Source organism: Trichomycterus rosablanca, chromosome 6 (genome assembly GCF_030014385.1).
Source record: "Trichomycterus rosablanca isolate fTriRos1 chromosome 6, fTriRos1.hap1, whole genome shotgun sequence".
Classification (NCBI taxonomy): Eukaryota; Metazoa; Chordata; class Actinopteri; order Siluriformes; family Trichomycteridae; genus Trichomycterus; species Trichomycterus rosablanca.
This window is the reverse complement of record NC_085993.1, coordinates 44,072,155-44,088,190: the sequence shown is the minus strand read 5'-3', so window position 1 is coordinate 44,088,190 and position 16,036 is coordinate 44,072,155. Positions and strand designations below refer to the sequence as shown.

At 41.1% G+C, this 16,036-nt stretch overlaps 1 protein-coding gene across 1 annotated transcript; it reads left to right on the top strand.

Moving 5' to 3' along the window:
• Positions 1-392: 392 nt before the first annotated feature.
• Positions 393-15,343, top strand: b4galnt1b (beta-1,4-N-acetyl-galactosaminyl transferase 1b). Its single transcript, XM_062997036.1, has 10 exons — positions 393-607; positions 2,420-2,596; positions 3,804-3,910; positions 6,847-6,884; positions 6,996-7,176; positions 7,883-7,981; positions 8,118-8,305; positions 10,098-10,238; positions 13,437-13,674; positions 14,746-15,343. The coding sequence occupies exons 1-10, from the start codon at positions 393-395 to the stop codon at positions 14,958-14,960; spliced, it is 1,599 nt and encodes a 532-aa protein (XP_062853106.1). The 3' UTR covers positions 14,961-15,343.
• The last annotated feature ends 693 nt before the right edge of the window (positions 15,344-16,036 follow it).

The following is a 16,036-nucleotide window of genomic DNA, read 5'->3' as shown; positions in this document are numbered from 1 at the left end:
CTTGGGCTTGTTTCCTACATCCGGTTACTCCTAATAAGCCTCCTAAAACTTATTTTTAAACTGCCCCTTGGTGTGAGTGAGTGAATAAATGCATGTGATGCCCCATGATTTTTTGGCAACCCTTAAGGCCTTAATTTCCTTCGGGATTAATAAAGTATCTGTCTATCTGTCTGTCTGTCTGCCTGTCTGTCTGTCTGTCTGTCCGTCCATCCATCCATCCATCAGGGTGTCTTGTCTCCTTGTGTCCAGTGTTTTCATAATACATTCCAGATGCACCCCAACACTGATCACTATACAGCATTTATTGGCAATCATATTATAATATATAATATTTCATATACTATTTCAAACATATGTAATGTTTTATGTGTTTGTGTGTGTCAGTCTGTAGGATGCATTCTTTGCTAAAGACGGTGCTGTTAGCTCTGGTAGCATCAGTGGTGCTGTTCCTGGCCTTGCTGCGTTCCTGGCCCACTCGGGCTTACCCCATTGTGGATGTACGACAGAGACCGGGGTCTGAATTTGAGAGGCTGCTGGAGGAGAGACTCCCAGAGTCTGACCCCAGCACGGATGCTATTCCCTACCATGTGAGGGAGAGCGTATCTGGGTCAGTATCTACATACAAGAGGCAGGTTATTGATTTAAACAAATAAAGACTACAGCAGGTCATTATAAGGTATAAACCACATGATTAGTTGCTAAGAATAAGTTACAGTACAGGTTTGATCATTTGCTAACATTGGGTTTACTCACAGATTCAGGTGTTTCCCTGAAAGTAAGCTTTAGAACTCTTTAGAGCTCTCTCTCTCTCTCTCTCTCTCTCTCTCTCTCTCTCTCTCTCTCTCTTTCTCTCTCTGTCTCTCATAGCTGTGTATAATAATTAACACGTACAGTGAGTCTGCATACAGAGCAGAAAACAGACGATGCTGTTGGCAAATATCCCAAATTCTAATGCTAATGTCCTGATTGTGCATTATTTACCCTACAGTATGCCAAAATAAAAATGTCTGTATTGTTTGATAGTCTTTGGCTAAGTAAGTAAGTTTTCGGGACAAAGCAGCTCTGAGTGCTTCATTTTCATTCTGTTTTATGCATTTTTCTTCTCCCATCATATTTCCCTTCCTCTACTGCTGCTGACCTCCACTCCTGACCGAGGAGAGCCGTGACTAACACACGCCCCCCTCCGACATGTGTGCAGTAGTCATTTACATTTACATTTTCAGCATTTAGCAGACGCTTTTATCTGAAGCGACTTACAGTACAGTGACAGTATATTGTCTAAGCAATTGACGGTTAAGGGCCTTGCTCAAGGGCCCAACAGTGGCAACCTGACAGTGCTGGGGCTTGAACCAGCAATCTTTGGATTACAAATCCAGTACCTTAACCGCTAGGCCACAAATGCCTTAATTAGTCAACTGGTTCTTTCATTTGCATGAGGCAGGTTCATATGGAGACCCGTATTGTGCACAGAGAGTCACACAACAATCTCCATTATCTTTCATCTCTGTGCAGGCACCATCAAACAGCCAGCAGAGGTTGTAACTGCATCAGTTATAGGGAATTCCCTCCGGCATTTCCATCCTCGGAGGAGCCAGTAATTTTCTGTATAGGTGCTTGGCCTGGCAGTAGCAGAGCTGAAGTTCTAACTCACAAGTTTGAGACGCTTGTTTTTTCTGATCTTCTATTAATATTGTTTTGCTTAGGTTTTCAAGTTTCCGAGATTTCTGTTAGGCTTTTCTTGTAACCACTGTGTTCCTATACACATCTTTTAGCATTGCATATTGTGCTCTTGCTAAATGCCTACTCCTAGGAGGAGTAGCAACAGTATTAAATAACCTCTATTTAGATAGATAGATACTTTAGTAATCCCAAAGGGAATTAAGGAAAGTGTATGTGTTGGCTGGGAATCGAACCTGGGTTATCTGCTTGGAAGGCAGCTATGCTAACCGCTACACCACCAACGCAAGGAACTATTTGTGGACAATTTCACTGTCAGATGATGAAGATCTAAGTCTTACAGGTACAAATGGTTTTAGAGATTTTTTAGGCTTACTGCTTCTGTAAAATTCTCTTTATGAGCTCTGAAATTTATTCTAGTTGTTGCATATTAACATGAACATACATTTGTTGAGAACCTGTTTAACCGACACGCCCAATCTAATATCATAAACTGTATCACCAATTTGTTCAGATGCTCACATACTTTTTCCAAGCTAAACTGTAAATGTAAATGACCAAATGACCAAAGTAAAATTGTGTGTGTTCTAGTTTAGACAAAATGTGTTTGTCTATTAAGTCTAGGATGATTAGACCACATGTAAATAATCATAAATGCCGAAATTCAAGTAATTTAAAACTGTTAACAAATTTTGCTTTGTAACTAAAGGTACTATATAGTATCAACCGTCTTCTCTTACAGGCTTCTGGCACGTAATGGGTGTGTGTGTGAGGGTGAAAGACGTAGTGTGAATTTACCTTTCGGCAAGCTGCTGTTTCCACAAGTTTCTGCCCACTCGCTGCACACAGCCTTTCAGCCCTCCCAGCTCGATGAGGTGAAGAGACGTCGTGCCAAAGAGTACCAGGGCTTCCAGATTAGGTGTGTATTGGTTCCCCCTGTGTATGAACATTGCAGTAACTATATACTCCGATTATGACCACCTCCTTGTTTTTACACTCACTGTTCATTTTATCAGCTCCACTTACCATATAGAAGCACTTTGTAGTTCTACAATTACTGACTGTAGTCCATCTGTTTCTCTACATACTTTTTTTAGCCTGCTTTCACCCTGTTCTTCAATGGTCAGGACCCCCACAGGACCACCACAGAGCAGGTATTATTTAGGTGGTGGATCATTCTCAGCACTGCAGTGACAATGACATGGTGGTGGTGTGTTAGTGTGTGTTGTGCTGGTATGAGTGGATCAGACACAGCAGCGCTGCTGGAGTTTTTAAATGCTGTGTCCACTCGCTGTACACTCTATTAGACACTCCTACATAGTTGGTCCACCTTGTAGATGGAAAGTCAGAGACGATCGCACATCTATTGCTGCTGTTTGAGTTGGTCATTTTCTAGATCTCCATCAGGGGTCACAGGACGCTGCCCACGGGGCGCTGTTGGCTGGATATATTTTTGGTTAGTGGACTATTCTCAGTCCAGCAGGGACAATGAGGTGTTTAAAAACTCCTTCAGTGCTGCTGTGTCTTATCCACTCATACCAGCACAACACACACTAACACACCACCACCATGTCATTGTCACTGCAGTGCTGAGAATGATCCACCACCCAAATAATACCTGCTCTGTCGTGGTCCTGGGAGAGTCCTGACCATTGAAGAACAACATGAAAGGGGGCTAACAAAGCATGCAGAGAAAGTGATGGACTACAGTCAGTACTTGTAGAACTACAAAGTGCTTCTATATGGTAAGTGGAGCTGACAGTGAGTGTAGAAACAAGGAGGTGGTTTTAATGTTATGGCTGATCGGTGTATGTACCAAGAATACTGTAGGTACAGTGCTGTAAGTGTAACTTGTCTTCAATTTTTGAAACGTGGGTGTCATTTGTGCTCAACACAAAAATCACCCTTATATGAAATACACTTGTTAGCATTGTGAAATAGAAATTCCACTAATTCTGAACTCATTAACATAACATATAAGCAGCTCCCCTAAAAGTTTTTATAGAAACACTATGCCTCAACTAAGGAAACATTTAAATGTAAGTCTTGCTAAACCTTGTCCGAAATTGTGTGATTTCCTGTGTTTTCTAAATGTGTGTGTGTGTGTGTGTGTTGATTGTATATAGATCACAAACCCCTGCTGATTTGCTGATTGTAGCTGAAGCAAACAGCCCACTGCAATACCCAACACAGGGTGTGGAGGTACGACCACTCAAGACCATCCTTATACCAGGTGACTCTTTGCAACATGTATTTTATTTCACCCAGTACATTGTTGTCTATCATTATTGTCTTTTCCTAAAATTTAACTGTATGATATTCACTTATAACAGTTATAAGAGTGGAACTTTAAATCAGGATTTATGACAGTTGTGTGAAAAACTTGTCAGGATTTGTATTGTTGTCTTTATTAGTGTTGGACAAGCTGCTTTATAATATATATTTGCAACATAAAATGCAATTAAAATAATAATCTAGAATTTATTAATACCCATTATTCTTAATTAATATTTAACTGACATGCACAAACCTAATTGTATTTTGTAAATAGGAACAAATTTAGAATTTGATGATGGCAACATTCTCAAAAATCTCAACAGTGCCATAATTACCACTGTATTACCTATTAATTAGGGATGTCCCGATCCGATCTCAAAGATCGGAATCGGGGCCGATCAAGGCATCTTTTAACTGATCGGTATCGGCTTTACTAAGGCCGATCCTAATCCTGATCCTTTGTTTTACGTCAGCATGTTTGCTGTGTGGAAATACTTTAAATTGGAAACTGAAACAAGTCTAACAGTGAAGTGTAATGTCTGCAATGTGAGCGTTTCACGAGGCGGTAGTAGCAGAGCTTCGTTTACCGGTTTACAAAACAACGTAGGGATGCACTTGCTTAATAAAGAAATAAATACATGGTATATTCACAATTGTTGGGAGCATAACACTTTATTAATTTCTTCTGTTACGGTAACGAATAGCGGACAGCTAGAGTCATCGCGTTAGCCAAGCATGCTATTCCATGCACTATGGAAGCCCCAAAGGGTCAAAACACACTCACTTCGCATAGAAACGTCCATCAAACACGGCAGAGATGCTGATTTTCCTCAAAAAGAACCTTCACTTCATTTTAAGTGTTCTAGTTTTACTAATTTAATACGGCACCTAAAAAATAAACACTCAGTCGAATACAGCGAGTTTATTATTATATGATGAGAAGAGGAGCCGGCTGTCCGCTAACACGGCAGAGATGCTGATTTTCCTCAAAAAGAACCTTCACTTCATTTTGAGTGTTCTAGTTTTACTACTACAATGCTGCACTAAGTTTGTTTACTTTTATTTTGTAAAAATAAAAGAACATTAAGCAATAGCTTGGATGCAGGCAATTTTTTTTCCTACAGCACTGCAGAGCTATTCAGTTGTTAAACATATACATTGGATTAATTTGAATAACTGTAATGTACTTGAAGTGTGCATTAAAGTATCGGTTTGAGACTCAGTATCGGATCGGGATCAAAATTAAGGATTGGGAACAAAAAAACGTGATCGGGACATTCCTACTATTAATTACACTTTTTAATTATTTAGTAACTGAAGCTTGATATAAAACTTCAGCTGCTCAACAGTCTGTGATCATCGTTGTCAATTCTCCACTTCAATCATATGCAGATCACCCATGCCGTGGGCACTGATGCATCCCACATGACAGATGTTGGCCTTTGTCTGGATGGTCCTTTTTGTCTTTGGCATGGGAAACTTAATGTCTGTTTTCACCTAAAACAAGCTACCAGTGCACATTTTCAGTTATTTAGTCCATCTGAAATGAGCTCAGGCCCAGATAATGTAGCAGCCTTCCTGCACTGATTGATTAAATTGATTCATGGCTTTCTCTTTGCATAATAGTTACAGGTTGCATTTCTTGATGCAGAGGCAGACTGTGTTAAGTGACAATAGTTTTGCAAAGTACAATCTCCATTATAACACATACCAGTAAAATTACGCAGAAAATTACTCAATGGAGACAAGAGCCTTACATTAAAGGAGAACTGCCAAATGTGCAAGCAAAACTAAGCAGAGGAACAAAAGATATCACACTGGATTATAGAAAAAGCAAGAGGAAAGTCAACACTCACTCACTCACTTTCTTAACCACTTATCCAATTGGGGGGGGGGAGGGGGGTGCTGGAGCCTATCCCAGCTTTTCAGTGGGTGCAAGGCACACAGTAACACCCTGGACGGGGCGCCAGTCCATCGCAGGGCAGACACACATACACGCACATACATACACCCATTCACCTATAGGGCAATTCATTGTCTCTAGTTAGCCTGACTGCATGTTTTTGGACTGTGGGTGAAAACCGGAGCTCCCGGAGGAAACCCATGCAGACACGGGGAGAATATGCAAACTCCACACAGAAAGGACCCGAACCGCCCCGCCTGGCGATCGAACCCAGGACCTTCTTGCTGTGAGGTGACAGTGCTACCCACCGAAGCACCATGCTGTCTGGAAAGTCAACATGTGCACTGAATTTAACTTAACACCACTTTTAATAATAATAATGATAATTAAAAGGCTGATTAGAAATTAATGGAAATAATTAAATAGAAATAATAATTTATTATTATTCTATTTTATTAATAGAAATCATTTATTTGGCCACATAGGCTATGAAGGCATTTTCTTTGGTATGTTAAAATACTGTTTATGAATTAAACTTAAGACATAACAGTCACAGAGATTAATAGCCTGTTGCAACTTTTTAGACTTGCCATTTACAGTATATGCACATTGCCACCAGTTACTTAAACCCCTTCAGACCCAACCTTCCACCCGCAGTGGCTACTGTCCTTGTGCTGCCCATCTCTCTCTGCTTAGGTGACCCCATTTTGAAAATCGAAATATGATCACCCTAATATAACGTCTTTAAATACCAAGCTTATGGCAAAAACATAGTAGTCTCATGATGGAGGGGTGAGAGACTCGCTGTTGGATTCAAGACGTTGCAAATCCCAAACAAGATATTGTTCAGGATGCTCTCAGTGGTTTCTCTGTGTGTGTAATAAAAAGCACATGATGTACTTCCGTTGTATGCATAATACTAAGCATGTGGGGTTTAATTGGGTTTTACTAACTGATCACCAACAGTAAATGAGTGTGCTGTGTTACAGGCTTGGCCTTAAAACATGTTCCCAGAGACGTTTACACTGTAAGTGAATTTATATTTGGATGTTAAATAAAGAAGTAGTGCAGTTAAATTATGTAAACATCACTATACAATATTTATGTTCATCTTATCTTTTTATTTGTTTTCATTTAGTTGAATTTCTCTGCATCTCTGGGCACATTTAATGTTGCAGCTGAGGTTGATGGGGTCAGAGTTAAAGGTGAGGGTGAGATGCACATGACCCTAAGCAGCTACCTGTTACCCAACCTGAACCGACAACTACAGTTCATCACTTATACTAACACACTGTTCCACCCCAGCACTGCAGACACAGGTACAAACACAAACGTTTACACATACAGCAACAACACTGATTGTAATTGTATGTTGTTATAATGATTGTCACACATTCCAGCAGCATTAACACAGGTACACTTGTATTCATATAACAAATGGAATGCATTGTGTCCAATTCATACCCAATTGCGTTATGCTTCCTCTCCGCTGGAGCTGACCCCCGTCCCGATTGAGGAGAACGAGACTGTCACACGTCCCTTCCAACACATGTGCAGTACCCGACTGCATCTTTTCACCTGCACTAGGCGAGTTCATATGCCGATCAGCTTTGTACATGGAGAGCCACACCCCGTCCACATTATTCCTAGACTCTGTGCAGATGCCATCAGTCAGCCAGCAGAGGTTGTAATTCGCTCAGTTATGAGGAGTCCCTATCCGGCCTGTCTTACCCTATGAACAACGGCCAATCGTTGTTCATGCAGCCGCCCAGCCCCGCCGGATGGCAAAGCTAAGATTCGATATGATGTATTCAAAATCCCAGCTCCTGTGTGCTAGCGTGTTTTACCTCTGCACCACCTGAGCAGCTCCCTCCAGCATTCTTTGAAGAAATAATATGCAATTATTCAAGCCTGATTTCTTTAATATTATTATACGTATAATTAAGTATTACTATAAATATACTATGAACAGTTGACTAATATAGTGCTTTGATTAAATATAAATGTTGTGTGCTTGTGTTTTAGTGCAGTTAGAGACAGAAGGACATCAGGCTTTCTTCACCATTAAAATCCATCATGGAGTGACACCTAAACTCTACAACACTGGATCAGATGCAGACAAAGGTTTATCTTTACAGCAGCACACAGCACAAGAAAATGTTTCACATTACAAAGCAACATTGTACTGAACCCCACCACTATTTAATTATACCACACATATTTCTTCCTCTGACAGCAACTGGTTTTGTTTTACCCTTAGAATACAACATCAGTGCTCTGGTTACTATAGCCACCAAAACGTTCCTGCGCTACAACAAGCTCCAGGACCTGATAGACAGCATAAGACGGTACTACCCAACAGTTACCATCGTCATAGCTGACGACACCGAAAATCCGAAAAAGGTGTCGGGCCCTTACATAGAGCATTACATCATGCCATTCGGAAAGGTAAGCATTCATCTTTAACTGATCTTTTATTAAACAAAGTCATGAAATGCTGGTGAAACTTGTTTTTGTTCATTGTTGGACACACTGGTTCAAAACCATGACCACCACTATAGATTTGTCTCCCCTTTGTGGCTATAACAGCCTCCACTATTCCAGAAATAATTTTCACAAGATTTTGAAGTATGTCTATGGGAATTTGTGCCTGTTTAGTCAAGGGTGCATGTGTGAGGTCATGCACTGATTTTGGACAAAAAGCGTTGAGATCTGGGCTCTGTGTAGGCCATTGGAGATTAGTGTCCAATTTTGTCTGCTAGGGGCGCCCAGCCGACCAGTAGGAGGGCTGAGATTTAAACTCAGAGAGTTCAGAATCCCAGCGCTGGTGCGCTAGCGTAAAATCCCACCGCACCACTATGGTAGAAAATTTGAAGACCATCTGTATAGAGTGTTTTTTTTACCATGTAGTGGGCCTGGTACTGTAAAAATTTCTTATATTATATTTTTTTCTTTCCAAAAACGAATCCCTCCAGTGTTATCATCCTTAATTAAATAGTGTCATGTCACACAGAATTAATTAATTCAACGTATCATAAGGATTAAAACTGCATTCAGGGGGTGCCCAGGTGGCGCAGCAGGATATTCCGCTAGCACACCAGCACCGAGTTTCTGAACTCCTCGGTTCGAAACTTGGTGTTGCCACCGGACGGCTGGGCACCATCTGGTGGGCATAAATGGCAATGCCTGCAGCAGATACTAATTGGCCACCGTATCTGCAGGGTGGGGCCGGACTATGTGTGGGTGGGTGGGTACTTCATACACTGTGTGAAGACCTTGGCTGCGTCCGAAATAGCATACTTACAGAGTACGTACTAGATTCGAGACAGTACGCACCGCTCGGCCGGTAAAGAAGTACGCGCTTTCAGTACAGAAGTGTGCAGTATGCACGCAACACCCCTACGTACTACGTCCGCCATCTTACCAACGTCAAGTGATGACGTGAGGATGTGATGACGTAATATCACCATAGTTACAGACCACGTGCTCATTACAAGCCCCACTCGGCAAAATTTTGGATATTTAACGTCTTTTTGCGCTAATCAATTATTGGTTGTACGCAATAATAAAATTTTTATTTTGTTTATCTTACTTACACTTGTAAACAGAGGACTCTCCGTTTTTCGCCATCTTTCTTGTTTCTTCTTCTGCTTCTAACGCCTACGCAGCTCGAGATGAATTATGGGATACATTAGCGGACTGAAAGTGTGCATCGTTTGCATACTCAAACATGGCTGCCCAGGAAGTAGGTCATTTGGGTATTTCTCGTGTACCTTTTTATGTATACTATGTATTCGGACATACTAACCGCTCTGCGTACTGCTTTCGCGTACTTTTGAGTATGGAAGTATGCGATTTTGGACGCAGCTTCTGACTGGCGGAAGAGATGCCTGTGCAGAATGCAGGGGCGAGAAGAGGAGGGCTGTACACGTGTCAGAAGAGGGGAGTACAGCGACGTGCTCTCCTTGGATGCAATCTGGTATCTCTCAGCAGCGGAAGACAAAATTGAGTGCACTAAATCGGGAGGAAAATGGGGGGAAAATGCATTAAAAAAACTGCATTCAGTAATTTATACACTTATAAAGAATGTGCAATCTTCAGACAAAATTAATTTGGACCTTGAATGTAAGGCTTAGCCACTATGGATTTCTGCATCTGTTTGTCGGTGTAGTTGTTTTATGGTGTGTGATTGTGTCTTTGTAGTTGATTGTGTTCTTGATTGTGTATTTGTGTGTGTCAGGGTTGGTTTGCAGGCCGTAATCTGGCCGTGTCACAAGTGACCACAAAGTATGTGCTGTGGGTGGATGATGACTTTATCTTTACTGCCAACACCAACCTGGAGAAACTAGTGGACGTCCTGGAGAAAACCACTCTTGATTTGGTAAGATGCTTAAGATGTACAGTGCCTAGCAAAAGTATTCGGCCCCCTTGAACTTTTCAACCTTTTGCCACATTTCAGGCTTCAAACATAACGATATGAAATTGTAATTTTTTGTGAAGAATCAACAACAAGTGGGACACAATCGTGAAGTGGAACGAAATTTATTGGATATTTTAAACTTTTTTTAGAAATAAAAAACTGAAAAGTGGGGCGTGCAATATTATTCGGCCCCCTTGCGTTAATACTTTGTAGCGCCACCTTTTGCTGCGATTACAGCTGCAAGTCGCTTGGGGTATGTCTCTATCAGTTTTGCACATCGAGAGAGTTTTGCCCATTCTTCCTTGCAAAACAGCTCGAGCTCAGTGAGGTTGGATGGAGAGCGTTTGTGAACAGCAGTTTTCAGCTCTTTCCACAGATTCTCGATGGGATTCAGGTCTGGACTTTGACTTGGCCATTCTAACACCTGGATACGTTTATTTGTGAACCATTCCATTGTAGATTTTGCTTTATGTTTTGGATCATTGTCTTGTTGGAAGATAAATCTCCGTCCCAGTCTCAGGTCTTTTGCAGACTCCAACAGGTTTTCTTCCAGAATGGTCCTGTATTTGGCTCCATCCATCTTCCCATCAATTTTAACCATCTTCCCTGTCCCTGCTGAAGAAAAGCAGGCCCAAACCATGATGCTGCCACCACCATGTTTGACAGTGGGGATGGTGTGTTCAGGGTGATGAGCTGTGTTGCTTTTACGCCAAACATAACGTTTTGCATTGTGGCCAAAAAGTTCGATTTTGGTTTCATCTGACCAGAGCACCTTCTTCCACATGTTTGGTGTGTCTCCCAGGTGGCTTGAGGCAAACTTTAAACGAGACTTTTTATGGATATCTTTGAGAAATGGCTTTCTTCTTTCCACTCTTCCATAAAGGCCAGATTTGTGCAGTGTACGACTGATTGTTGTCCTATGGACAGATTCTCCCACCTCAGCTGTAGATCTCTGCAGTTCATTCAGAGTGATCATGGGCCTCTTGGCTGCATCTCTGATCAGTCTTCTCCTTGTTTGAGCTGAAAGTTTAGAGGGACGGCCGGGTCTTGGTAGATTTGCAGTGGTCTGATACTCCTTCCATTTCAATATGATCGCTTGCACAGTGCTCCTTGAGATGTTTAAAGCTTGGGAAATATTTTTGTATCCAAATCCGGCTTTAAACTTCTCCACAACAGTATCTCGGACCTGCCTGGTGTGTTCCTTGGTCTTCATGATGCTCTCTGCACTTTAAACAGAACTCTGAGACTGTCACAGAGCAGGTGCATTTATACGGAGACTTGATTACACACAGGTGGATTCTATTTATCACCATCAGTCATTTAGGTCAACATTGGATCATTCAGAGATCCTCACTGAACTTCTGGAGTGAGTTTGCTGCACTGAAAGTAAAGGGGCCGAATAATATTGCACGCCACACTTTTCAGTTTTTTATTTCTAAAAAAAGTTGAAAATATCCAATAAATTTCGTTCCACTTCACGATTGTGTCGCACTTGTTGTTGATTCTTCACAAAAAATTACAATTTCATATCTTTATGTTTGAAGCCTGAAATGTGGCAAAAGGTTGAAAAGTTCAAGGGGGCCGAATACTTTTGCTAGGCACTGTATGTTTGAGAACCAGTAAAGGCTTACAACCAGTTAGCTTTTGCCATCAAGATGAAAGCAAAACTATGTAAAAGGCCAAACCTTCTTGCAGTGAGCCGACATTGCTACCTACTGTGCCGCCCCAGAACAGAGTACATGGTTCCATTTGTTATGTTAAGCCACAAAGCATCCTCACACCATCAAACCATTTTCACCATGCTTGGGTTTGATGTTTTTCTAGTTGAATACTGAACTGTACTTCAGATGTAACAGGACCATGTCTTCCAAAAAAGGTCTATATGTGATAAATCAGTCCACAGTACATTATCCCAAACCTCTTTTCAGGGTGTTTTTGGCAAATGTGAGACAAGCTTTTATGTTTGTTCTGAAGAATAGGTGGATTTGCTACTCTAAATTGAATGTATATTGTACTGCGATTGATTGCTACCTCACTATATTGAAGTATATTTTAACACAGCGTTCTTCTGTTTCTCTCACATCTTTGACTAGAACACTAGCTCTATTTTAAAATATGCACAGTTGGCAGTTTTATGTCGCACATTGCCAGTATAAAACTGGCATAATTAATCAAATGGCCCTATTTCAAACAATACTGAAATATACACCGATCAGCCATAACATTAAAACCACCTCCTGGTTTCTATAATCACTGTTAATTTTATCAGCTCCACTTACCATATAAAAGCACTTTGTAGTTCTACAATTACTGACTGTAGTCCATCTGTTTCTCTACATAATTTTTTTGCCTGCTTTCACCCTGTTCTTTAATGGTCAGGACTACCACAGAGCAGGTATTATTTAGGGGGTGGATGATTCTCTGCACTGCAGTGACACTGACATGGTGGTGGTGTGTTAGTGTGTGTTGTGCTGGTATGAGTAAATACCATGTCCACTCACTGTCCACTCTATTAGACACTCCTACTTAGTTGGTCCACCTGTAGATGGAAAGTCAGAGACGATCGCTCATCTATTGCTGATGTTTAAGTTGGTCTGATCTTCTAGACCTTCATCAGTAGTCACAGGATGCTGCCCACGAGGCGCTGTTGGCTGGATATTTTTGGTTGGTGGACTATTCTCAGTCCAGCAGGGACAGTGAGGTGTTTAAAAACTCCATGAGCATTGCTGTGCCTTATCCACTCATACCAGCACAACACACACTAACACACAACCACCATGTCAGTGTCACTGCAGTGCTGAGAATGATCCACCACCCAAATAATACCTGCTCTGTGGTGGTCCTGGGAGAGTCCTGACCATTGAAGAACAACATGAAAGGGGGCTAACAAAGCATGTAGAGAAACAGATGGATTACAGTCATTACATACAGTAATTGTAAAACTTCAAAGTGCTCCTATATAGTAAGTGGAGTAAGTGGAACTGATAAAATGGACAGCAAGTGTAGAAACAAGGAGGTGGTCATAATGTTATGCCTGATTGGTGTAGATTAAGCAGGTAAAAGATAAGCATAAAGTGAAACAATATACGATGTTATTTCCTTCTATTTTATGTTTTTGTAGTCTGTTTGGGTTTGTCCAATGTGTGCTTGTGGGTGCAGGTTGGGGGTGCTGTGCGCGAGGCTACAGGCTACACATCCACCTACAGACAGACCATCTCTATCGAGGCAGGAGAGGAGGACGGGGACTGTCTTCACATGAGACGCGGGTTCCATCACGGCATTCAGGGCTTCCCTAATTGTGTGGTCACAGACGGAGTAATAAACTTCTTTCTTGCACGGACAGACAAGGTGCGGCAGGTTGGGTTTGACCCACGGCTGGCCCGCGTTGCCCACCTGGGTAAGTCTGGGGTGGGAAACAAACGTCTACACACGTCTACAAGCGGCAACACATTTATACAAATATGATCAGTCATAACATTAAAACCACCTCCTTGTTTCTACCCTCACTGTCTATTTTATCAGCTCCATTTACCATATAGGAGCACTTTGTAGTTCTACAATTACTGACTGTAGTCCATGTGTTTCTCTGCATGCTTTGTTAGCCTCCTTTCATGTTGTTCTTCAATGGTCAGGACCCCCACAGGACCACTACAGAGTAGGTATTGTTTGGGTGGTGGATCATTCTCAGCACTGCAGTGACACTGACATGGTGGTGGTGTGTTAGTGTGTGTTGTGCTGGTATGAGTGGATCAGACACAGCAGCGCTGCTGGAGTTTTTAAACACCTCACTGTCACTGTTGGACTGAGAATAGTTCACCAACCAAAAATATCCAGCCAACAGCGCCCCGTGGGCAGCGTCATGTGACCACTGATTAAGGTCTAGAAGATGACCAACTCAAACAGCAGCAATAGATGAGCGATCGTCTCTGACTTTACATCTACAAGGTGGACCAACTAGGTAGGAGTGTCTAATAGAGTAGACAGTGAGTGGACACGGTATTTAAAAACTCCAGCAGCGCTGCTGTGTCTGATCCACTCATACCAGCACAACACACACTAACACACCACCACCATGTCAGTGTCACTGCAGTACTGAGAATGATCCACCACCTAAATAATACCTGCTCTGTAGTGGTCCTGTGGGGGTCCTGACCATTGAAGAACAGGGTGAAAGCAGGCTAAAAAAGTATGTAGAGAAATAGATGGACTACAGTCAGTAATTGTAGAATTTCAAGAGCTTCTATATGGTAAGTGGAGCTAAAAAAATGGACAGTTAGTGTAGAAACAAGGAGGTGGTTTTAATGTTATGGCTGATCAGTGTACATAGGGGCTTAATAGTTACATTTAAATTTAATGTAATTTAATATTTAATTTAATTCAATAATTTCCGTCGGGATAAATAAAGTATCTATCTATCTGTCTATCTATGTTATTTAATAATTTAATTATTTTTCTCTTGTGTTTACAGAGTTTTTCATAGATGGACTGGGTTTGCTCCATGTTGGCTCGTGTGATGATGTCATCGTAAACCATGCCACTAAGATCAAGTTTCCATGGGGTCAGTCGGAAAGTGACAAAGCTTATGCCAAGTTTCGTTACCCTTCGGCATCCTCAGACGCCACACGAACCAAAAATGGCCTACTGTACTTCAAAAACCGGTTTCAGTGTTTCACACGCAACTAACACTCTCTTTCCTCACACCCTCTCCCATTTTTTCGTCTTCCCCTCTTAAGAGACAGCTCCTGTCATGTTTTGCTGAGAAGATTATTTGAAGGAATTCTAAGTTGTGCATGAGTGTGAGTCTATAAACTGGTATGTTGTTTCCTCCCACGTTTGAGTGTGGGAATGTTGAGAAATAGCCCGTGTTTAATGGGCATTAAACATTCATTAAAAAACTATGTTTAATGAAGGGGCATTAAACATCATCAATAATGACGGACAAATAAGAGATCAAAGCTCATTGTTTAAGATTGTCTTGTATGTGACCTGTTTTGCTGAATCTTATTTTTTATGAGAATTATCAAGATATAAATCATTCCTCCAAGTGGCTCTGTCAGGATTTCTCATCAGGCATTGTTTCAGATTTTGCTATTTAAATTTTTACATGTGAATTTTGCTCATAAAAAATTTGTAGCACAGAAGTGTAATATAGTAGGATGTTTGGATAGTGGATCATGGATGGAGATTTTCTTTTGTTAAGCACAGATAGAGACTACTCCGAAGAAAAGTCACACCCTTAGGATCATTACATTTACAAATGTCCACCTCAACTCCGACCTGTTTAATTGCTGTGTGTATGTGTGTGTTTGTGTGTCCTCTCTCTGTACATTTGCACTAATACAAATAGACACTGAAGAGATTAAAGCTTAAAGCCTACAAGAAAAAAATCCTTAAATGGACAGATCTGTAAGGTTGTGTTTACACAAAATGGCTTAAATCTTATCTTTTTTTATGTAACACCTATTTGTCTTTTTAGGACAACAGTAAAATGAAAATAACTTGGAACAACTTGTGGTATTCAAATGCTATACTCGTCTGACGTACGCCAGTGCAGCCCCAGTCCAAACAGTCAGATCATAATTTATGCAACTTTTACTACAATCTACAAAAATTGTCCAATTGTGTACCCCTTAAAATGACGCCAATCTAGTTATGATAAAATACTTTTGGATTGTTGTTGCTAAAAAAAAAAGATTTTATATATCAATGGACTAGAGTTCATAAAATTGTTTACACATGATTCATACATTAACTCAAGT